General features: G+C 56.8%; 1 protein-coding gene across 1 annotated transcript in view; it reads left to right on the top strand.

The window, feature by feature from the left end:
* LDB3 (LIM domain binding 3) overlaps window positions 1–23,418 on the top strand; it is a 60,787-nt gene that overhangs the window by 23,505 nt on the left and 13,864 nt on the right. The window contains exons 7-10 of the mRNA XM_032423972.1: window positions 1,564–1,733; window positions 2,216–2,252; window positions 13,643–13,825; window positions 17,038–17,180. Of these exons, the coding sequence (XP_032279863.1) occupies window positions 1,564–1,733; window positions 2,216–2,252; window positions 13,643–13,825; window positions 17,038–17,180 (533 nt within the window). The remainder of the gene's footprint in view (window positions 1–1,563; window positions 1,734–2,215; window positions 2,253–13,642; window positions 13,826–17,037; window positions 17,181–23,418) is intronic.

Genomic DNA, 23,418 nt, shown 5'->3' on the forward strand with positions numbered 1-23,418 from the left:
GGGGGGGGGGGGGGGGGGGGGGGGGGGGGGGGGCAGGGCAGAACCTTCAGGGAAGTAGGGGCAGCTCCGCGAAGTCTTGGTCACCTTTTGTCACCTTTCTCCACCCCTGCTCTTAGAGCCCACTCTGAGCCATACGCTGGGGACCAATCTCGAGAGACTCCCAATCCTGGGAAAGTAGGCCAGTGCTTCCTTCCAGTTTCTTGCAGAGAGGCTAGAAGATGTGGGCCCTGGGGAGGTCCCTCTCCCAGCCAGCTGGCTCTCTGGAGGGCAGGAGAGGCAGCCCTAGCAGCAGGCAAGGGGAGGCTGGACGGAGTGAGTGCCTGGGCTGGGCCATGTCTCCAGGTATGGAGCATCTGGGGTGTGCAAGGCCCCAGTGGGCAGAAGTGGCCTCTCTGAGTTGTTTTTGCTGCAGAGAGTTTGATGGAGAGGACAATGGGGTGGGACCCAGGAAGCCTGGGCTCTGACCCAACAGGGCCCCTACATGCTGTCACCTGGAGCTAGCCTCGCTGGACCTCAGTTTCAGCATCTGTAAGGGGAGAGGGCTGGGCCACTGGTCCATAGGGTGAGGAGCCAGGCTGTCATTGCTGTGAACTTGACCCAAGTCCACCCTAATTCCCGGGAGGGTGGGCTGGACAGCCAGGGTCCTCTAGCTCTCGTGGCCAGGGTAAGTGGGCACCCATAAGATGCCCTGCAGTCTGAATCAGGCTGGGAGGCCCTGGACCCAAGAGATTCTGGGGTCCCTTCTGGCTCTGATGTGGGATTCATTCATTTAAGCAAGTTTTGAGTACCTGCTGTGTGCCTAAGGGAGTCTAAGGGAAGGTCACCTGGTCCCCCTCCAAAGGCCTTGCTGCCCTGGAGCAGAGGACCAATGACCTGCCCTGCAGCTCTACTCCCAGCTCCCCCAGGCCAGAACCACCCCCCTGCCTCCCCCCATCGCGGGCAATGCCAGCCCATCAGCCTGGTTTCCTTATTTCTCGCACCACCTCCCCACCGCGCCTGCCCATGTTTGCTGAGCGGGAGCCCCCCGTCCTCTTCTGGGGCAGGCCTGCCACTGGTGGCCCGTTGTTTGGATCCAACAGTGTGAGGAGGACAAAGGACTGACCCTGTAGAAGCCTCTGAGTCCCCCGAAAGGCCCGTCGTCACCCAGCCCCAAACTCAGGAGCTGCTCAGAGAGGCTGAAATTATTTCAAAAGAACTATTCTGCCTCTTCTTTCCTTAAAAGAGATCCAGCCCTCCCCCTGAGGGGGGGCGGCTGGGGTGGGGGTGGGTTTTCAGGTCTGTGTGTGGAGTCAGCCCAGGGTGGGGTGTGGGCTTGACAGGAGGGATCTGAGAGGAATCGCTCTCTCGCTGTGGCCACCCTGAGCACTGAGGACCCAGGCCAAGCCCTTGTTGCAGGCTTTCGGATGGCAGTGGGTGGAGGGCATGGTGGGTTGAGACAAGTAGGGGCCACCAACCGGTGTGCAGGGTGTGGGGGTGCGAGCAGATGAGCCGTGGGGGCAGTGCAGGAGGACAAGAGCAGGCCTCCAGCCTCGCCCTCACTCACGGCTTCTCTCTGCCCTGCAGGAGCCTTCCTATTAAAGACCTTGCGGTGGACAGCACCTCCCCCGTGTACCAGGCCGTGATTAAGAACCAGAACAAGCCAGAAGACGAGGCTGACGAGTGGGCCCGCCGCTCCTCCAACCTGCAGTCTCGCTCTTTCCGCATCCTGGCCCAGATGACTGGGACAGAATACAGTAAGTGAAGCTGGGGGGGGGGAGGCGGGGGGAGGGGAGGGTTGGCCAGGGGAGATGCGGAGGGGCCATGAGGCCTAAGGCCCACAGAAGCTAGGGAGTCGAGCCCCTGCCCTTGAAGATGAGCTGGCCTTGACAGATAGCTAGGGGCCTGCTGAGCCCCTCTGGGCCCCTTGGGCCAGGCTGCCAATGACATCGGCCCTCTGCCCAGCTCCCTGACTCCAGTGGGGGGCAGCCCACGTGCCATGTGGCTTGCGGGCAAAATGAGGGCCCAGAGCTGGGATAAGAGAACCTCGCAGGCCACACCTCGGACCACTCCCTCCCAACCGCACCATTTCCTCTGGGTCCCCCTTCTCCCCCTGGCCTCTGCCCAGCACACAGCTTTCCCCTGCCACAGTTTACAGGAGGGCAATCACTGTTCAGTCATTGGTGGGGTCTCCTATGTTCTCTGCGATTCCTCCTGATCAGCAATTTTCTACCCATAGTGCAAGACCCTGATGAAGAAGCTTTGCGAAGGTCAAGGTAAGTGCCTGGACTCAGGCTCTGTGGCCTTGTCCCTCCTAACCCAATCCCTCCCCAGGCAGCTCCCAGGTCACACGAATCATGGAAGGAGCCTCTCAAGTTTATGTATTTGGAAACTCCTGGCCCCTGAAGGGCTCCAGCAGACGCTGGCTTGGGGCTTCCATCCCAGGTCACTGAGGTGGGTGCCTGGAGCTGAGTCTTTATCCCCGGGGCCCAGGCTGCAGGAATAAGGATTCTGGGCTCTCCTGGCTCTGTCCCTGGGCAGGGGCAGGGCTGCTTTGGCCTTTGCTGGGCTGCTGAGAATGAGGGCATCTCTCCCTGTGAGGGCTGCCCTGCCTGCACACTCATCGCAGGGCCCATCCCCTGTGAGTCTGGAGGCTGGGCACTGGGAAGCAGGCGTGCGGAGGGCTGTGCTGGGCATGGGCACCTGACCTTGGGATTCACCTGTCCAGACCTACACTGAGGTATTAGTTCCATAAAGTGCTCAAGGCACAATGGCTGCTGCTATAGGGCTAGCTGTCTCAGGGTATAGTCCCCCCAACAGCGGCAGGCCTGGGGCCACAGCCACCAACCTACCACCCGCAGCCTGCCAGCTGCTCATGGACCTGGCCATGAGGGGGGCACACTGCCCTGGAACCCACTGGAACCTGCTAGGGTGTTCCGTGGTGAGGCCTGGGGCCCTGTATGATTGTGTTTATACTTCCGGCGGCAAATGTTGTGCGTGCTCTTCCTGGGAGAGTCTGTCTTGGGCCAGTGCATCCTGGGGCGGCCTCCCTGTAAGGGGCTGGGGCTCAGAGGTGCCTTGTTACGTGGGTCCAAGCTCTCTATACTTGGCTAACCGGCGTGTAGTGATCCCAGGATTGCGCGGACAGTGGGGCTCTGGGGTCTGCTCAGAGTTGATGTGGCTTTTATTTTCCAACCTCTATTTTTGCCAATCCAAGCTGCTCCCACTTTTTGGCTGGGGCATCCAAGCAGAAAGTGCGGTCCTCCCAGGCCTGCTAACAACGGCATGCAGTTCCAGGAACTGTTGTTAACCCTTCAGTGCCTGCACCGTGTCTACATAGAGCCCGAACTGAGATTTCGCTCGAGTTAGTATCTAGCTACTTCAAGTGTGACAGAGCTGTCGGCTGTCCCCACTCCTATGCTCCATGGCGCTCTTCTGGTTTGGCCACCTTCCTCTTTGAAGCCACCCACATAGACGCTCCAGTGAGCAGTGTAGCTCCCTGACGGGGGCTTTACCGCACACCAGCACTCCCCACGCCCTCCCCGCCCGGCAAACGGCCTTCTGTCAGGAAGCCTGCAGCGTGTTTTCTCTCCCTCCCGTGAGACAGAGCCCTGCCTCTGGAGTGAGTACTTCTGGTGACGTTTAGTCCCTCTCGCCAGTCACTCTGAGCTCGCACCTCATTAACCAGACACCGTTTAGAAGGCAGAACCTCTTTCGTATTTCCGCGGGGAATATCTGCAAGGCTCTGCAAAGTTCTTGAGTGAGAACACCAAAGCCAGTATGAAGGGGTGTCTCTGGGCCTCGGTCATTCCCTCCTTTCAGAAGCATCTCCCGGGGCTTGTTCTGCCTGGTCCTGGAGATATGTGGGCAGGTTAGTCCTCCCCCCCGGGGCCGAATCCCACAGGAGCATGGCTCAGCCCCCAGCAGGAGGCAGGGGGTCTTGGGGTCTTGAGAACTCTGGTGCAGGTCTTGGAGCCTCTCCCCAAGCTACTGAAGGGTTTTCTGTAGGGAAATCTGGAAAGAGGGCCCAACAAGAGGCTCCATCCTGCTTTTCCCTCAGTTCTGGGCCCCCACCCTGAGAAAGCAGCTCCCCCCACCCCGGTACTGCATTGCTGTCAGCCCTGGGGTCTCTGGCCCTGCAGTGAAGGCTCTGGGGCACCCACTAAACCTTCTACCCAGGCCTGGAGGGGCATCAGCCTCTAGCTCCTCTCCCTTTTCCTGACTTTAATTTCTGGGAAGTTGCCTTCAAAGCCTCCCACAAAATGTGCCTTCTCCCCGGAGTCACAGGAGGTAGGTGGGCATTTTCATCTCACTGAATCGCGAGCAGCCAGAGGGTCTGAGATTAAGGCTTGCCTTCTAAACGGTGTCTCTAGCAGCTGGTAGCAGGTAGCTTCCCTCTGAGGCTCCAGTGCCCACCTGCTGGCCAGCCCAAGGCAGAGCCTAATCCCCAGGGACCCTCTCCTTACAGGTGAGGCAGATGCCCTAAATAGTCCAGGCATCTACTGTGGACTTGCCCCCCTCCAGGAAAGACCCGCAGCACCTTACAAACTCTCTAGGCAGGCTGAGACAACAACCTCCTGCTAGCTCCTACACGGGTGCTGGGAATACTGGGGCTCCTGGCCTCCAGCTGAAGTGGCAGAGCCCGAACAGTGCCTCCATCCAAAGGCCGAGCCTCTAATCTCAGAGACGTCACCACAGCTTCCCTCCGACTTGGGGCATGCATTCCGGGGCTCTGATGGCTCGGAAGGGCAGGTCCATGCTGGGCAGCGCTGACCAGGGTGGAAGCAGAGGCAAGCCTAGTTTGTCCTAGGCAGGGTTTGAATCTTCGAGGCATTGGGTTCCCACTGCTTGGGTGTGACCATCCCAGAAGACCCCAGTGTGTAACTCAGACATCCCCTTGCCCCCACCTTGGAGCTCAACTGTCTTATCAGAGCAATTTCTGCATTTACCCAATGCTCACCTGTGTAAAGAACGCTGCCCCTCTCTTGGACCCCAAGTGTTAAGGACTAAAGTTGATTTGAGTGACAAGTTCACAGAGGAGTCGAAGGTGAGGGTGGCCCTGCACACTCCTCCACAAACAGTGTAAAAACCCTTCCAAGTCCCTACTCCACGGTGGCCCCATCCATGGTTCTTTTTCCTCTCCCTCCCCTACTTCCAACAGAGCTCAGGGACTCACTGGTTCCTCCCTCCTCCCCACTGGGGCCTTCCAGGGCGCTCCAGTGTCTTCTTCCCTCCCTCCCTGTGCAGTCAGCTCTGTCCCAGCTCCTTTGGCTGACTCTCCTGGTGCCAGCACAGCTCCGAGCCCTCCCCCAAAGGGAACCTTCGTGCAGATGGCAGAAGTTACCCGCGTTTTGTGGATTTTTCATTCTTGGCATTCTGCCAGCCTAGTAAGTTTGAAAACCACACCAGGAGAAAGCCTCGTGGGTGTCCCAGGACTTCTCCTCCTTTCTCTCCTGCCGGCTCTCCTCTCTCTCTGCCCCCTCTCTTCTTTCCTCTCCTGGATCCTGTCTTGGGCAGGCTATGAATTTACCAACAGCTGCAAGAGAGCAGGCTCATGAGAGTCACTGACTCTCCGGGACTATCTCTGAGCCTGTCACTGAGCACTGATGACAAAGACCATGGGCCTGGCTGGACAGACTGGCCATGTCTGTGTCCTGGGTGGTCACAGGATGGTCGATTGTGCTACCAGCAGGGCCCCTGCTTCTGCTGTCTTCCTTCCTTCTCCCCGACCTTGGAGACATCCTAGTTAGATCCCAAGTCTGCCGCTGAGTTTCTGCGTGGTTTAAGGCCATTCGCGAGACATCTCTGGGCCTTCGCTTCCTCTTGGTATCAGGAAAGTTTGGTCTTGGACAGTGGTTTTTCAAAGATGTTGGCAGTCAAACAGAATCTTCCGCACAGTGTGCAGGACTCAGCGTGTAGAGGGAGAGTCTGCCACGTAATGCAGATGTGGGGTGGTGGAAAGGTGTGTATGTGGGGATGCAGGACTGCTAGAGAAATGTAAACCAGCATTGCCTCATCTCTGATTTTCAGAGACCTAACGCTGATCTTCCTGACCTTTATACGCTGGCAATTCATTTATTAAACTACTTATCTTGAGATAATTGCAGAACTGGCATGCAGTTGTAAGAAATAATATAGAGAGATCCTATACACCCTTTATCCCCCATGGTAACATCTTGCAAAACTACAGTACAAAATCACAACCAGCCTGTGGACACTGGTACAGCCAGACACAGAATATTTCCTTCACCCAAGGATTCTCCCCCTGGTGCCCGTCTATAGCCACACCTACCTCCCCACCGTGCACACCCCCTCCTTAACCTGCGGCAACCACCAATCTGTTATCTGTTCTCCATTTCTGTAGTTCTATCACTTCAAGTCTGTTGTGTATATGGAATCATATAGCCCGTGACCTTGTGGGATTGGCTTTTCTTAGTCAGTCTGATTCCCTGGGGATTTATCCAAGTTATGGAGCATACCAATGGTTCATTCGTTTCTTTTTATTACTGAATAGTCTTCCATGGTCTGGACATAGCAATTCATTTTTAAAAGGAGTTTTAAACACTGTCCGGGTTAAACACACTGCTTTTGTGCCTGGATGTGGCCTCTGGGCCACCAATTTGCACTTCTGGTCTGGAGAATATTAGCTGTCCCTCCAGCCTGGAAGGTCTAGGATTCTGGCATCCGTAGCACTCGCGTTTCCTGAACACAGCCTCTCCTCCGTTTCTCCGTTCCTGGCTGTGCCTTGGCTGTTTTGTCCAGCGCCCTTGGTTGAGCAGGCTGTGGGTGGAGCCCCGGAGGCCCTGTCGGTGGGAAGTGGTGGGAAGTCCTGGTCCCCTGTGTGTGTGCCAGTGGTCTCGTGAAGATGCACGTGCACGTGGGTGCCTGGCTGTGCTCAGGCTTGGGCAGGTGGGGGCAGTTGGTGGTATTTGAAGGCTTCTGTCTGGGGACAGAGAAGGCTTGGCAGAGGCCAGGGAAGCATAGGGAGGTGACAGGTCTGCTCACCAAACCTCATCACGGGAACAGGCGTCCCTCTTTCTTGATGCCCAGCCTGGGGACAGAGACTATGCTAGGCCCACCTGCCTATGTGGTTCAGTCCCAAGAGCGCACAGCCAAAGCAGCCCTGCCCAGCCCTAACCACATGGGCCAGGGAGAACCCAGAGACCCACCCCTTTGCCCAGCCTGACCTCAGGCCCACTAGCCAGGCCCCTACTCCGTGGCTTCCTACTCACTCAGCTCAGGGACATCAGTCCCTCAATCCTGGTCCTTGGGACTCTGGTCTTGCCCCAAACCAGGAAAGTACTCCGTGGGTGGCCAAGCTTCTCCAAACCAAACTCTTCCCTCCCATGCCCCCTGCCCGAGCTGTCAGACAGAATGGGACACATCCCCTAACCCTTTCTTTCCTCCTTTCTTCTCTCTGTCTCTCTGTCTCTGTCTCTGTCTCTCTCTGTGCCACAGGGAAAGGTTTGAAACGGAACGTAACAGCCCACGTTTTGCCAAATTGCGCAACTGGCACCATGGCCTTTCGGCCCAAATCCTTAATGTTAAAAGCTAAAAGGCTATCTGGAATCCCCCCACTCCTCTCAGGCTGGACCCCCCTCCACCCCCCACACAGTTCTGGCATGTGAGCCCCACGGTGATGCTTGAGAATGTATAGCTGTGCTGGGGGGCACCTTGGATAGACCACTGCAGCAGTTCTGCTCTCTGCCCACCCCAGAGCTGATAGCCGAGGCCCAGCCCCACACAGCACTGCCCCCATTCCTGCCCCCACCCTGAGTGCAACCCTCACCACCCCGCCCTCATGGTCCACGCCTCTGCTCCCCTGCCCAGGGCCTTAGCCATAGATCAGAGAGGATGTGGCAGGGTTTGCTGGCATAGTACCCCAGAACCGAGGGAAACAACGTGCCACTGGCCCATTTCCCACCCCCCTCAGCTCCTAGGAGAGGCAGTCTGGCCTAGTGCTGTCCTGGAATAAGCTGCCTCTAGATCAGGGTCCCGGGAAGAGGCCAAACCCACCCCCCCCCCCCCCCGGCCCCACTTGCTCCCTCGCTGCCTTCTGGAGCCTTCTGGAGCCTGGGCAGCCCAGAACAGGGCTCTCTGCAGAGGAAGTGGAAGCCCCAGGGTAGATGAGGCAGAGGTCCCTCCAGGCTGTGGTGAGATTGGGGTGTGTGCTGTCCTCTCTGTGCTGTGTGTGCTGGCTCCCTAGTTCTCTCTCCTGTACATATAAGCATGCTTGTTCTAAAATAAAGAGGATTTAAAATGAACCAAACAAGCCCCGGTCATGCTGTGCCTGTGTGCGTACCACTCAAGAGGGGCGTTCTGAGATGGGGAGAGGACAGGCACCCCCTGAAAAGGGGCTCGGGCAGTGCCCACTGGGGCTGGAACCCAGCTCTGCCTGCTGCTGACTTCCTGACTCGAGGGCCCCACCCGGGCTGGGGGAGCTCAGGGTGGGGGGAGCAAATTGTGGCTGGGAGTCTGCACTGCGGCCCACTGGGCAGCTGTAGCCTCCCACAGGGCAGTGGGGATGAAGGGGGGAGGTTCTGGAATGTCCCCTACCTCCCCACCCACACCCAGCCACAACCAGCAGGCCTACTGATCAGAAATCATCCCCATCCCCGGCATGCTGCAAGGCCCTGGCCCAGGAAGGCACTGTCATGCTCAGCCCTGGTTCAGGAAGCAAGGAAGGGGCTCGCCTGGACTAAGGAGCAGCTCACGGGGGAACTGCTGGAGGACCTCAGTGGGCTGAGGCCATGGCTGAGAGGAGAGGAGGGGGAAGCCTTGGGCTTGCTGAAGCCTTGCTCAGTGGCAGGCAGGTATGGAAGACCTCCAGTTTGGTCTTGCTTCTAGCCCTGGCCACCTGTGGCCTTGTCCTAGTCCTGAGCATTTAAGACTGTCTACCCACTTGCCTACCCATCAGCCTATCCCCTGATTGAGGGAACCACAGGCTAAAAATAAAGGCAGATGCCAAGGTCCATCCCCCAGGGTTCCCCAAATGCCCCCCATGGCTGGACTGGGCCAGAGTCTTGCTCCCACTCCCATTACTGGGCATAGGCTTTCTTTCTGCCTCTAGGGACTTGGCAATCCCACCTGGAAGGGGTGGCCAGGGGGAGAGCTCTATCCTGCCCACCACACTGAGCTGCTCCCCGAAGCGCCCCACCAGCCTATTCCACCTTGGCCTCCCATCCCTTCCTACCTCTAGCAGTCTGAGTCCAGGGCCAAGGCCAGGCCCAGGCAGAGCAGGCTGGCTGGGGGATCAACAGGGGAGGGTAGGTGTGGGCTCCTGCTTGCATCGAGCATCCTGGAGCACAGCCATATTTAGCTGACCTTTTGTTGAGGACTTCCAAGGCCCAAGGGTAGGTTGTGTGGCCACGGGCTGCCGGACAGAGAGAGAAGTCCCAGGCAGTGGGTGTCCTGAGGCTGGCAGAGGATGTGGGCCAACCAGTCAGAGCTGGTGGGCTCGCAGCCCCCTGTCTTCGGCCCCTGCCTGTTGAAGCCCTCCTGAAGCCCTGGAAGGCCCTCATTTGCTTTCCACCCTGCCCGGTGTCCTCCCAATGACGCCCAGCTCCTGCACGAGCGCATTGGGCGGCCCTAGGCCAGGGGACTGTGTAAAGCCCTCTGGGTGACACTGAGGAGAGATTTCCTCACCTGGCATTCAGTGTCTATGGGCTTTAGTCAAGGCACCACGCCTGACTGCTGTGGGTGCCAAAGGAATCAGAAAGGACCGAGGTGGACGGTGGCTGAACATGATGCAAAGTAGGTCATGTGAGGTCCAGAGACAGGGAGCACCCCTCCAAGCAGAGGGTCAGAGAAAACTTCCTGGAAGAAGCCATCTGTGTGTTTGATCTTCATGACTAGGTAGGATTGGGGCAAGTGCAGTTAGGGAAGGCTGGGCAGGTGCTCTAAGCAGAGGGAGCAGAAGTGCTGAGGAGAAGAAGGGGTGTCCCGGAACCCTGAGTTAATCAGTTTGACTGGAATGGATGTTCTGGTTAGTGGTCCAGAGCTGGGATGCCAGGCGAGGGGACTCTGTATTCTGAAGGGCACGTGGGACTAGCAAAGGTTGCAGGGCATCATTCACTCTACAGCCTCTGGGGATCACCGGATGGTGTTCTTGAGGGCTGTCATCAGCCTAGAGTACAATGCCCCCGGGGCCCCTGGAGTTGTGCAGTGCAGCAGCCCTGCTGTAGAGTGATGTGGGCAGGGCTGCCCTGAGCCGTAGCCATCAGGTTGCAAGCTGGAATGCCAACTCGATCGGTGGCAGCATAAATAATTTCAAGAGCAACCCCCTGACTGGAGTTCTGCCATCATGCAATCAACAGAGATGTTCATATTCCATTCTCTTAACTAATACAAACAGCATCATCACCTGAATAGTGGCAACCACCCCCCGGCATGATCAGTCACAACACCTCCACCATCACCCACGGTTCCAACCTGAGCCCAGTGACCACGAAACCCAAGACCCAGCACCATCACCAATACCATCCTCATCCTTTCCATACATATCATTGCCATCAATAAGAGCATCAACCAAGCCCTGCCATTCCCTCCGTCAAGGGCCATCACGACAGAGCAGGGGCACTGGGTTGGCACGGTGCCCTTGCTGCCAGCCGGGCTGAGGGAAGCGATGGGCTGAAAGGGGGACTGTAGCCAGGTTGTGTTTGTCCTCCGGCCACGCCCTCCCCACGCAGCTGTGAGCATTTGAGTATAGGTGGTTTGGTGCTTTGGTCTGGTTTTTGCTTTGATATTTAAAGTGGATTATGACTGAGTCAGGAGCCAGTTGTTGAATCCTAGACTAGGCTGGGGTGATCTGGTGGGTACTCTCTTTAGGAGTGCTGCCAGGGCCAAGTAAGTGCCCTGCAGTGCTTGCTCTCCTTGGGGTTTCTGGGTGCCTGTGGAACTTCAGGCCAGAGCTGACCTGAGCAAGAACCCCAAGATCCTACAGGATGCCCTCAGTGCCACCCCTACTTCTCCTAGGCCCTGGCTGCTTGGTGTCTGCCAACAGTGGGCCTAAACAGGATGCTAGATCATGAATTTTCCTAGGGCCCCCATCTATCTCCACCGCCCCCCTTCCCCCCAGAATTCAGTGTTCGTTTGGAGCTATGCTTGGGGAGAGCACCACATAAGTTGGTCTGACAGAGAATTAGAGCAAAAGGGACAGGCAGAGCCGACTTCCTGTTTGTCCTACAGAATACGGTCTCTAACCCAGACATTTTCATTACTCTTGTCCTGAGTGGTGTCCTCAGTTCTCAGAAGCCCACCAGAAGCATGCAACAGGGTCAGGGAGAACAAATAAAGGAGACCAGGTGTCCTCATCAGCCTGAGCTGTCCCAGGCCACACCTGCTTGCGCCATGAGGAGGGTCCGAGTAGCCAGCTCCGTGCTATGACTCAGCACTTTTCTGAGGCGATGCTTCACAGGCATGACTTCTAGAAACCAGGTTCTTTCGTGGAGGGTGGGTGAGTGGCCTCAAGGCACTGACGCAGGCTGAGAGCGGGGCTACCTGAGGCTTTCTGTCAGAATCACTAAGCTGGGAAAATGCTGGACAGGACATGGCCACTGCCCTTGTCCACCCTGAATTCGTCACACACAGTCATGGAGAAGAATGGCGCTCCCTCCCAAAGGATAGTCAAGCTACAACCTTGCCATGTCTCTGGTTCTCTTCTTCCCCAACCCTCTCTCGCTATTTCATGCCTTTCTCTACCACACACCTCTCTGGATGGAGGAGAGCACTTCAGCAGCACTTTCATAAAGAGCTCATGGCCCACTTGTGCTGCTACCTGGGAGAGACCTCCTTAGCACCGCGCTCCTCCAAGTGTGGTCTGCGGACCAGCAGCAGTGGGTGGCACCCCCCCGGGAGCCTATCGGAAATGTAGACTCTCAGCCCCCTCACTCAATGAACCGGAAGCTGCATTTTATCAAGATTCCCAGGCGATTTGTCTTCCTATGAAAGATTGAGAAGCTTTGTAGTGATTAGGGCTCACACCCTTTTCTGCCCCTTGGCAGCTGCGTGGCATTTAACAGAGATTCAATCTGTCTGGACCTCAGGTTCTTCATCTGTAAAACGAGGATCATGATACCAATCGCTCAGGGAGGTTGAAAGGATCAAATGGAATGATGCTGGTAGTTGTTCAGCACAAGGTCTGGCATATGGTAAATACTCACAGAGGGAAGATTAGTATTCCAAATGTTTTCAAATAAGAAGAGTGTGTTTTGCTGGGGAAAGATTCTACTTGACTAATCACAAGAAGTTTCTTTCTTCCTCCATGAGGGTGCCACTTGGCGTCCTGGGTAAGGTTTCAAATCCAAAGTCATGTCACTCAGATCCTGCTGTCACTGCCAGGAAGTGCCAGGAGGTTGGGCGATTGATTGAATTCTCTCAGCCTCCATTCCCTCATCTATTAAACAGAGTCGATGAGCAGAGGGCTGTTGGGAGGAATTAAAGACACGTGCCTGGCATGTAGTACGAGTTCAAGAAATGAATTGCAGAGCATGGGGGAGGTCATTTCCACTGGCAGGAGCTGCATATCCTGCTGCTGTTGTAGCGAGTACAAATCTCTGTCCAAAGATCCCAAGGAGCAAAGAATGTGCATTTCGTTGCTTTCCTATAATTTAATTTGTATTCTCTGCCCTGCTTTGCAGAGATGGCAGAAATCGAATCCTATCACCCCAGGCTCTGATGCTCTTCTTTTGCCTGGACTGGTTCAGGGGACGAGGTGCTTACAGAGGCAGTGGGGTGGGGCGTGTGGGGACCTGGTCCTCGGTGGTGGTCGGCCTGCGCTGACATCTGCTGGGATATTCCCAACCCATGTGGTCTCATGCTGGTGCACACGCCAGAACAGCCACCTCTCTCATTCCCAGTTACAGGGTCTCTCAGCTGTGTGGGCACTCAGGACCTTGTTCATGACTCTCGGGCAGTGTGTGGGAAACCCTCTAAGGCCACTAGGCCACATGATGGCCTGGGGATCTTTGGGCTGTCTTGGGTCTGCCTGCCCCTTCATCATGGGCAGGGGAGACTCTGGGGTCCTGCTACTTCCCCAGGGTTTATCCAGAGCAAGGACACGGCTCCCTCTCTTCTTGAATCCCCCTTGCCACATTGCCCCCTTTCTCGTTCCGATGCCCTTGACCTGCCTGGCATGGTAGCTTTCGTCCGTCTTCCAGATGCATTCAGTGCCCCGAGTCATCTGCAGCCTGACACCCAGGCTCTCAGAACTCCACAGCTGTGCACGTCTTACCTCTGCTTTGTGCCTTGTTATCATCCCTTCTCAAATGCAATGCATGCCTCTGACTAAATGGGGAAGGAAAACAGGATGGGCAAGGAAACTCGGTTGGTAGTTCAATCTACTTTTCCACCACACTGTGTTTTTATCATATATACAGAGAAAGACAAATTAGGAAGTACATAGAAATTGGGGGCGGGGTGGGTATGTGGAAACTTGCCAGGCTTGAGAATATTTTTGATGCGACCGTGGCCCTCCAAGTGCTCTGAGCCCTTCCCTCTTGGGGTCCTGGGAACTCCTTCCCTGAGCCTGGAAACACACCTTCCGGAAGATTCAACTCTGTTTGCAGTATGGATGGTGCCTTCCGCCCAGCCTGCCCCTGCTGCAGCCACCATCCCTATGCAGGGGGACCCCCTTGACCTCTTGTCTTTCTTGGTCCCGCCTCATCAGCACCCCTATTGAGCATGCTCCAGTGTGCACCAGCCAGGCCGCCACCCCGCAGCTGCCCGCTTCTGCCCAGCCACCTGCTGCTGCCCCTCCCAGTGCAGCCTCGCCACCCCTGACCGCAGCCACTGCCCATGCTGCCACCGCGTCCGCCGCAGGCCCTGCCTCAAGCCCCGCGGACAGTCCAAGGTAACTGGCCCACAGGTGCCGGCCCTGACCTCAGGCAAGGGAGGCAGGAACAGCCTCAGCCTCGGTCCACCTGTTGACAACTGTGTCCAGCCCTCGGAAAGGCCCGTCCAAGGTGGTTAGGACCCCGGGGTCCTTGGGAAGCCAAGCCTAGCACTGCCTGGTGCTGAGAGCGAAGGGGAGACTGGGGGTCACTGCAGGGGAACACACTGTGCGGCTCAGGACAGACATAGGGACGTGCTGCCCTGCCCCCCAGCACATGTTCTGAGATAGAGGTAAAAGTCTCTCTCTCTCTCTCTCTCACACACACACGCACACACACACAGAGTTAGATAACAAAGAGAGACCTGGAACTGGGATAAAGGGGGAGAATGGAAATTGTCCCTGTGGTCTGGGGAAGTCAAGGAAGGCTCTCTGGAGGAGGGAGCAGAGACAGTGTTGACCTGGGCATCTCAGGCAGGTCAGATATGGGCAGGTATTTAGCGACTAACTTGCCCTCTTCCTTTACCCTCTCTTCTCTCTTGATAGAGAGCACGCTATCTCCAGAGGTAGCCCATGTCATGGGACTTAAATCTCTGCTCCACCACTTACTGTCTATAATCCGCAGACAGTGACTGAATTTCTCTGAAGCTTAGTTTCTCCTCTGCTAAGATGTTTAATGCAACATCTATTTTTGAGGGTTGGGACAGAAAAAAGTGTGCATAAATCACCTAGCACATAAAATGCTCTCGAGTCTTATGAGTTCCTGCATTTCAATCTGACCTCCCGGATACCCAGCAAAGGCAGGGGTGGGGAAGGGGGGCAATGGGGGGTTGCAGTTTGCAAAGGGTGCAGAGGGGTGCGGGGAGGTGGACAGGACAGGATGGATGAGTCATTCTAGAATGGCCAGGCAGTGTAACGGCCAGACAGGCCCAACTCTTTCTGGGCTGCATGGAGCTGTCAGGTTGGTGTTTGGGGTCAGAGCCAGCTTTCCCAGTTTCCCATGCTCCCTTCCTAGGGTTTTGCTGGAAAGGTCATGCCTCTCTGGGTCAGGGTTCAAAGGTCCCTGGCACAGCTTGAGGCAGGATGGAGGGTGGGCAGAGTGGCCTGCAGACCTGTGTGCTGCCCCCCTGCCCCCAGGCTTCATAGGGACCTAGGTGGTGCCAAGGCTAGGCTTTGCCCAGCCCAACTCAAGCCTCAAGGGTGAGCCCAGTCTGGACCTCCAGGGGTTGTTTTATTCCAGCTTCCTGGGGTCACTTAGCAAGTTGCTTCCCCTCTGCACACCAGAGTCTCTTCAGGTAAGGGCACAAAGAAACTTTGAAGAGGGTAAGAAATGTCTCTGTTGTTAAGTGGGGAGATGCCTCTCAAGTTGGATGGAGAAGCTCCAGATGCTGGGGCCTTGCTCAAGGGTAAGCTGCAGCACTGTGCTTCAGGCCTCTGTGTCTTCAGTGTCCTGGGGCCCTCAGGAGCCCCTCAACAGAGCAAACCCTTCCTTCCTTTGCCTTACAAAGGGAGATGAGGGCTGGGTGGAGGTTGGAGAGACGCCTGGAGGGGTCCTAGCACCAGGCCAGAGCAGAAAGGACCAGGGAACCACGCTCTGGGCCTAGATACCTCCCCTTCTCGCACAAGGCTAGATGGAGCTAGAGGGAGCCGGGGGAGGCAAATGGACACCCCAGCCTTTCTTGGCATGGCCTCGGAATCCTTGCTGGGTGTCTTAAGCCTCTGCTTCCTCCCCCAATGCCAATCCCTGACACAGGACCTTTAGCTCCTGGGATGCTGGGAAAGCTTTCTCCACAGCTGGGAGAGCCTGGCTAAGCCCCATTGACCCTCAGCCTTCCACCATAGTGGAGGCTGGACACCCCTGGACACTCCCTCTTCCATTAAGGCCCCTACTCCACTGTGGTTTATCAGAGCAGGGCAGGCCGGCCCAGGGAGGGGAGACAATGCCTCACCCCATCAGGAACATGGTAACTTGGCACAGTAAGTCTGCACACCCCCTGCGTCTGGGGCACTGGCTGTCTGAGGTTCATTCTACCTCCATACCGTCTGGGCAGCACTGCACACGCTTCTGGGTCTGCTCAGGAGCTTGGCAGTGCGATGGGTTCTTAGCTCAGGGCCACCCCCTCCCACAGCCCTGGAGAAGAAGGTGCTTCCTTATCCTTGGACTCTGCCCAGCACCTGGGCCCTGGGGGAACAGCTGGAAGGAAGGCAGGAAGCCATGGGCTGGGGGCGGGGCGTACGTTAGCAGGGGCTCACTTCTCTAGCATCCCCACCAATGACCCATTTGCCCTGGGTATGGACATGTGGTCCCCAAGGGGATCTGAAAGACGTAGGGAGAGACCAAGGATGTGTTCAGTAAGGTGTTCTTCGGTTTTAAGTGGAAAAAAAAGAGGGGGGGGGGGTTGTTCACTGACAAATGAAACTGGGAAACACTGAATGAGACAAAGTTGAACGTGCTGCTTAACTCCAGTACTTAGAGCCTTTAGCTCTCCAAGGGGAGAGGCCAAGAACGGCATTTCCTGAGGGCAACGAACTGGGGCACTTTCCCCCCATCACTGAGGTCCCATGGTTCCTGGGTCACAAGTGGGAAAAGGCTGCTCTAGGCCTCTTGGCAGCTAACTCAGCGGGAAGAGGGCAACAGGAATCCTGTGCAGAGAAGCCTCTGTGTGTGTGTGGGTGGGGGGGGGTGTCTCCTGGCTTCCAATGAGCCCTCCCTGGAGCACCCAGAAACCTGAGACTTGGCAGCTCCCTCCAGCCACGTAGGAAGGGGAATGGGGAGGAGGCCAGTGGCCTGAGGCTGTGCCCCAGAAGGTCAGAAGGTTTAGGGAGAAGGGTAGCTCCGACCACCTCCATCTGTCTCCTCTCTCTTGCTACTGCCCCCTCCAGCCCCAGCCCCGCCCTGGCAATCTCTCCCCGGGGACTGAAGGGTTTTCTGTGTGTCTTTCTGGCTGGCTGGTGATCTTCCTCCCTCTCTCCTACGGTGGTGGCGCCAGCAATGGGCTGTATCGCTCTAACCAGGCTCACAAAGGCTCAGCCCCCAGAAGCAGCTTCTTCCCCTCAAAGACCACCATGGTCTTTCCTTCACAGCCTCTGGCAACCCCCTAGGACTATCTCTGTCAGGTTTTCTCCTCGCAGAGGCTCCTGAAGATGGGGGAGCCCGCCTGCCAGGACTGCAGGCCCCAGGGCCTGGGTGGGGCTGTGCTTCTGGCTGCTAACTCCTCCCCCCTTGGTTCCAGGCCCCAGGCCTCTGCCTACAGTCCCGCCAAGGCGACCTCTCCAGCACCTGCCACTCAAACATACAGTGAGGCCTCAGCTGCCCCTGCGCCCAAGCCCCGGGTTGTCACCACCGCCAGCATCCGGCCTTCTGTCTACCAGCCAGGTGAGAGGCAGCACGGAGGGGAGGGTGGACGTGGCTTCTAGGCCACATCCCCAAAAGGTTGGTGGCCAGTGAGGCCCTGCTAACGAGGCTCAGCCCTCCTTCCTCCAAATGTGGGCCAGAATCCTATGGAGCCTGCCTCTGGCCCTGGGGAGGCAGGTGAGCGGTGCCAGGCAGGAATGGAGCCACCCAGCTCTTAGGAAGATCCCGTTCCTGGCTGAGGATTTCCAGGCTCAAGGTGAATGAAGAAAGGGTTTAGGGGAGGAGCTTGTTTCTCCAGGAGTCTGGGTCTGCCTCAAGCTGGAAGACAGGCAGGTGTAATGAAAACACCATAAGGCTTTGGACAGACCTCCTGCATCCTGCTGTGACCCTGGGCAACCTGCTCATCCTGTCTGGTCTTTGGTTTCCTCAGCTGAGGCAGGATAATGGAGGCCCAGAGAGCACACGTGACCAGCAACAGAATGGCCAGCACAGGGTCAGCCGGTGGCTGAGCTCACTTGGCTGTCTGTTCCATTGCTCTGGTCCCCATTCTCAACACTGCCCCCGGCCCCTCCACAGGGATGAGGACTCAGCCCCATGTCCCCTCTTTCCTCGCAAAGTCTGGCCTGCGCCTCAGAGCCTGAGGGCAATTCTCAGTTACCTCGCCCTCCCTTGCCTGCCCCCTGCGCAGTGAAGCTGAGGGCTCTTTAGCCTGTATTTTCCCAGGCTGGGGGAAGGTCCTGTGTGCCCTGGTCTAGCGGATATGTCCACAGGAGGGCTCTGGGCATCTATAGCCGTCCAGGGCTGATACCACCATCCCCTCCTTCCCACTGGATTCTGACCCTGAACTCCAGGAGGGCAGGGCTGTGGCAGATTTTCTTCACTGGCTCCCCAGCCCCTGACTCAGGCCTGGCACCGAGGAGGTGCTCAGCAAAGGTAGTGGATGAAGGAGTAAATGAATGACTGAATGCTGGTAAGGAACTCAAGTTGGGGGTAAAGAATGGCATGGGGAGAGGCTGTGAACTGTGCACTCTGGTGGCTGAACACACAGGGGTCATGGGTCGCACGGGTTCCCAGAGGGGGCCCATGCAAGTTCCATGGGTGGCTGAGATAGGATTTTAGGTGGGCATACACTTTTCATTTAAAGCATATTTCTCTTCACAGCCATCTTGACTATAGAAATTCTAGCAATAATGACATTTTCCACTTGCAGTAATATCCAAACTGTTCTCCGCCCCCCTCCCAAATGGTTACACACACCATTTTCACACATGGTAACAGTGATGAGGTGAGGAAGTTAAGGACTTGTTCAGGAAAGAATGGGGTAGCTAACTCTAAGGGGACAAGGAGGGGGCTTCTCGATATCACGCCAGAAAGGAAGAGTTGGTCAAGAAGTCATGAGGTAGAGCCCAGACTCAGGAGCATATCCTGTTTTTGTTTTTTGGTTTTAAAGATTTTATTTATTTATTTGAGGAGAGACACAGCAAGAGAGGGAACACAAGCAGGGGGAGTGGGAGAGGGAGAAGCAGACTCCCCTGCCGAGCAGGGAGCTCGATGCGGGGCTCAATCCCAGGACCCTGGGATCATGACCTGAGCAGCCGCCTAACAACTGAGCCACCCAGGCGCCCCAGGAGCATATCCTCTTAGGGAAAAGGAGAGACCCCAGAGAGGATCCTCAATGAAGCCGGAGGGCAGGGAAGTCAGACAGGGACTGCGCCGGAAGGGCCTTGCTCTGGGGAGCCTGACTTGACGCGCAGGGCCGAGGAGCCATCATGAGCCCTCCTCGTGTAGAACTCTGCGCGCGGTGTTGAGTGCGGGCGGTAGAAGCGGCTTCAGCATCAGACCGGCTCCTGTGCGGGGCTCTGCTCCGCCTCCCCCAAGGCAAAGCACTTCGCCCCGGCGGCCTGAATTCCCTGCTCTGAAAAATGGGCACGAAGCTATGTAGACCTCGTGTTCTGGGGACGAAAGGAAGCACCCAGCCGAGTACTTGGCACACAGGAGGCGCCCTTCCCTGTCCTTCCAGGGGCAGGGACACAAGGTTCTGAGGTTAGAGTCACAGGATTAGGGAGCAGTTCGGAGCCGGCTGCAGTGGTGCAACATCTCCGAGGGAGCTGGAGGACGCGGCTGCCCTGCGGACACGGGGACCACTGCGGGGAGGGCGGGAAGGAGGCCGGCTGAGGCGAGGCGCCCTCTCCGCGCCCGGAGCGCATTTCCGGCCCGGCCCGGGCCCCCTTCCCAGGCGGGTCCTCCTGGGCACCTTCCGGGGCGGACCCCGGCTCTTCTCCGCAGGCCCGCCAGGGGGCGGCACGGCTCCGGGGGCGCGCTGCCCGGCCGGCCCGCCCGGCGCCCCCTCACCTCCTTGCCGGGCTGGGGCCCAGGCGGGCGAGACGTGCCGGAGCCCCGGGGCGGCGGGCCTCCCTCCGCCGCGTTCCCAGGCGGTGCAGACGTTAACTCATGCCTGCCCGCAGGGAAGGAGGCGGCCGGCCTCCGCCCCTCTCCCGGGGAGGCCGGGCGGCTGGCAGGCGGCCCGGGGAGAAGCGGGGAACGCGGGCCCGAGCCGCTCCCGTCCTCCGCCGACCCAGGCCGGGCCGCAGCTCCCCGCGGGACTCCTCTGCGCCGAGGGTGGCGTTCGCAGCCCGGCTCTCAGCGCTGGCGCCCGGGCTGGGCGGCCGCTCCCCGGAGCACCTGGGGCCCGGGAGGCGGCCGGGTCGGCCTCACCGTGGGCGGAGGGGCCCCGCGCGGGCCGGGGGGAGGCCACGTCGGCCCGCGGGCCGGGCGGGGGCCGGCGCTCGTGGGGAGCCAGGCCCGACCTGGGATGAGTCAGAAATCACCTTGTTTAATTACACATTCCCGAGGCCGCCGAGTGCGATAGGGGCCTTTTGAACTTGCCAATTAGAGATGAAATATCACCTTCTAATTTAGACGGGCTTAATTCCGTCAAGCAGAAATAGCAACAGCCCCGGGCTCGGAGATGGGATATCAAGTCTCCCTTCTGGCACGTCTGGGGTGGCGCGGCCAGAGCCGGGAGGAAGGGCGCAGAGGCAAGGGGACTGGGAAGCAGCCGCTCCTCGCGCTCCCACCCTCACCCCCCTAGAGAGGGGGCAAGCGATGCGGAGGGGGGAGCTGCCGGTCTGCGCCTCGGGGAACCGAAGGCCCCTAGGGCAGCCCACCGGCTCCAGATTCCGGCATGCCTCTGACCTGCCGAGACTTTCGCGGGGGCTTAGAAGAGGGGGCTGGATCAGGGAGTCTGGAAGGCCTTCCGGAGGAGGGAAGAGAACGTCTGCCAGGCAGAGGGAATAGGGTTTGTGTTGCTGGAGGGAAGCAGGAAAAGTGGGCAAGGGCCCGAGTTGGAAGGGGCATGCTAAAGCCTGTTTTGCTGCGTAGGGAGTGGTTAAGCAGGGGATCTGGAGTTCAGTCCCACTGCCCGAGCTCCCCAACTTTCCAGTAGTCACTTAGGCTCACCAAGCTTCAGTTCTCCCACTGTAAAGTGGACTAGAAAATATTCTCTGCCTCACTGGATTGCAGTGAGTATTACATGCAATAATACACGTAAAGGGCCTCGCCTGTGGATAACACAGCCGGCCAGTCCTAGGTAGCCACTGGGCTGATGAGGGCAGCACTGTCCAATAAAAATAAATGTTCTAGTTAACCACATTTTTTAAGGAAAAGGAAGCAGGTGAGATTAATGTTACCATATTTTATTTGACTCAGTATATTCAAAGCATCGTTTCAATATATAGTCAATATAAAATAATTAATGAGATATTTATATTCTTTTCTTGTGCTAAGCCCTGGAATCTAGTGTGTATTTTACACTGATAGCACTTCTCAATTTCGATTAGCCACATTTCAAGGGCTCACTGGCCACCTAGGGCTGCGCACTGGCACAGGATTGGGGCTTTGTTCTTAATCCCTTTCAGCAGAGAGCCCCCACTTTACAAAAAAAAAAGGGTGGGGGACAAAATCTTGCTTAGAACCCCATTATATATAATAGAGAGGGATGAAGCTGCTCTGAAGTTCTGCTAGATCACCTCTCCCCACACCCTCTCCCTGGTGGCGTTCCCCTCATTACCCCTGCCCCAGCACTTTGAGACCCCCTGCTCTGGGCACTTGGCTGCTACACAAGGTTGTTAGGAAGGGTGGCAACACTTGGAATCTGGGCTTCACAAATTTGCACAGTGCATGCATCATGTCACCCCAGTAGGTCCCCACCACTCTCTTTGAGGCAGGCAGGGACATCATACTTTCTACCACTGGTGATAGACTCAGTCCCAGGTTATCTGATTTCAGGGTGTCACATCTCCCATCCCCACCCCCAACATCCCACAGTCTCCCTGGACGGGTTCCCTCAGGTGACCATCAGGCAGTAAGATGAGCTGACAGTTCACCCAGACCCTGAGACCCAGAGTCACCATGCTCACTAACGTGAAATGATGCATACACTGTGCCAGGCCCTAGGATAAGCACTTTATATTTCTTGTCTCCTTGAAACCTCATAACCAACCTGTGAGGCACTAAGAATTATTAATGCCATCTTTAAAAAGGACATTCAGGCCCAGAGACGTTAAGGAACTTGCTCAAGGACACACAGCCAGGATGTAGTAGCGCTGGGACCTGAACCCAGGGCTCCCGATGGCTATGCTACATGCCAGCGCATGGGACCTCCTCCAAGCTCATGGTTATTCCTCAATGACATGGTGTGCCAAGATTTTCTGGAAATTAGACTTATATTCTTTACAGAGGCACCTTGGGGTAATAGAATAGTTTTGGAGACTCACTCTGCCACTTACTGGCTCTGTCTGAGCCTCAGTGACCTCAACTGTAAAGGGGACTAAACCAGATGACTTGTTATGTGCCAAGCCTACTCCCTGAGTAAGTGGGAAGAAGATTGATTCCTTATGGAGAGAGTTTTACTTTTAGAAGCCAGCATCACTCCCAACATGGCTCCAAGACAGGGCCCTGGCAGGTTTTACCCCTTCAACTTTTGATAACACAGGCCTGGTCCCTACCCACCCACAGTACTGGGGTTTCTGTGTTACCTAGCTCTGAAGGGCCAGTCATCTGGGAGTAGAACAATACGATTGGAACAGCAGGCCACAGGCCACCCAAGGTGGTCCAGGAGAACCAGGTGGGAGAGATCAGAGGCCAGGTGGGGAACTTCAGCCCTGAGCAAGACCTTCCTTTCCAGGCTGGAAACTGAGGGGGGCTGTCTCAGGACCCCTCAGCATAGTCCATCCACCTAGGCAGGCTCAGGAATGGAGGGAGGTTGCCCCAGCATGCTTCCCAGGATGGGAGGAATGAGGCCTCTTTCCAGAGGCACAGACTGTGAGTTGAGGTGAGGCTTCTGGAACCTCCCTGGCTGGAATGTATGCAGGCTCCACAATGGGAGGCAGCAGAACTTAGAAACCTAGGTTTTGAGGGCGCAGGCCTCAGAGGGCTTTGGGTGAGCAGCGGCAGTGCTCCTTTGTGTTGTCACCCCAAAAGGTTTTTTAGCTCTGGGAGACTTGGAGGTGGAGGTTCCAGAAGTGAGGTAGTGCATTCTCCTGCACTCTTTCATGGTAATTTCACACGCACTCAGACATACTCTGTTTCCCCCAAAGTGGTGTAGGGGAGCATGGGTCTCCTAGAGGCAGCCACAGACTGAGGGAGCAGCTAGACCTGGGCTGTGTCACCCCAACATCTCTGCCCAGGCTCCCTCTGAATGGCTCTCTCAAGACCCCCACCCCAATCAAACCAAGGTGAAATTTCCCCCAATATAAATCAAGCTGAAGTGTTTTTTGAGAAAATGATTGTAGCTAAACATGAAACCTGAACCCGAAAACCCAACTGCCCTATCATCCACTTTGTCCCAAAGGCTGGACTAGGTCCAGGTTCAGCAAACACATGTGATTGAGGCATTTCAGATGTCAAATCTCTGGTCAGAGTGCAACTGAAAGCATCTTCCAGTCAAGGCCAAGTTGACCTGCTCCCACCCCCTTCCCGGCCCAGGGGACCCAGATATGAGGCTTGCCTGGCATGCCCGCCCCCATTCCCTGTCTTCTGCAGGCTTCTGGAAGCCAAGGCCTGGCCGAGCCCCACCCCACACAGCTGCAGATATTTATAGCTATGTCCCTTTCCCAGCCCTGTTCAAGCTCCCGAGGGCTCTGCTCTGATTGCTCTTTATCTCCCTTGGCTCCCTGCTGCAAATTCAAATCTGGGGCATCAAGAAGTTCAGGAACGTGTCCTCCATAAAAATTGGAATTGTACCGCTCTAATATCAAAG

Source organism: Phoca vitulina, unplaced genomic scaffold, assembly GCF_004348235.1.
Source record: "Phoca vitulina isolate PV1807 unplaced genomic scaffold, GSC_HSeal_1.0 scaffold29, whole genome shotgun sequence".
Lineage (NCBI taxonomy): Eukaryota > Metazoa > Chordata > Mammalia > Carnivora > Phocidae > Phoca > Phoca vitulina.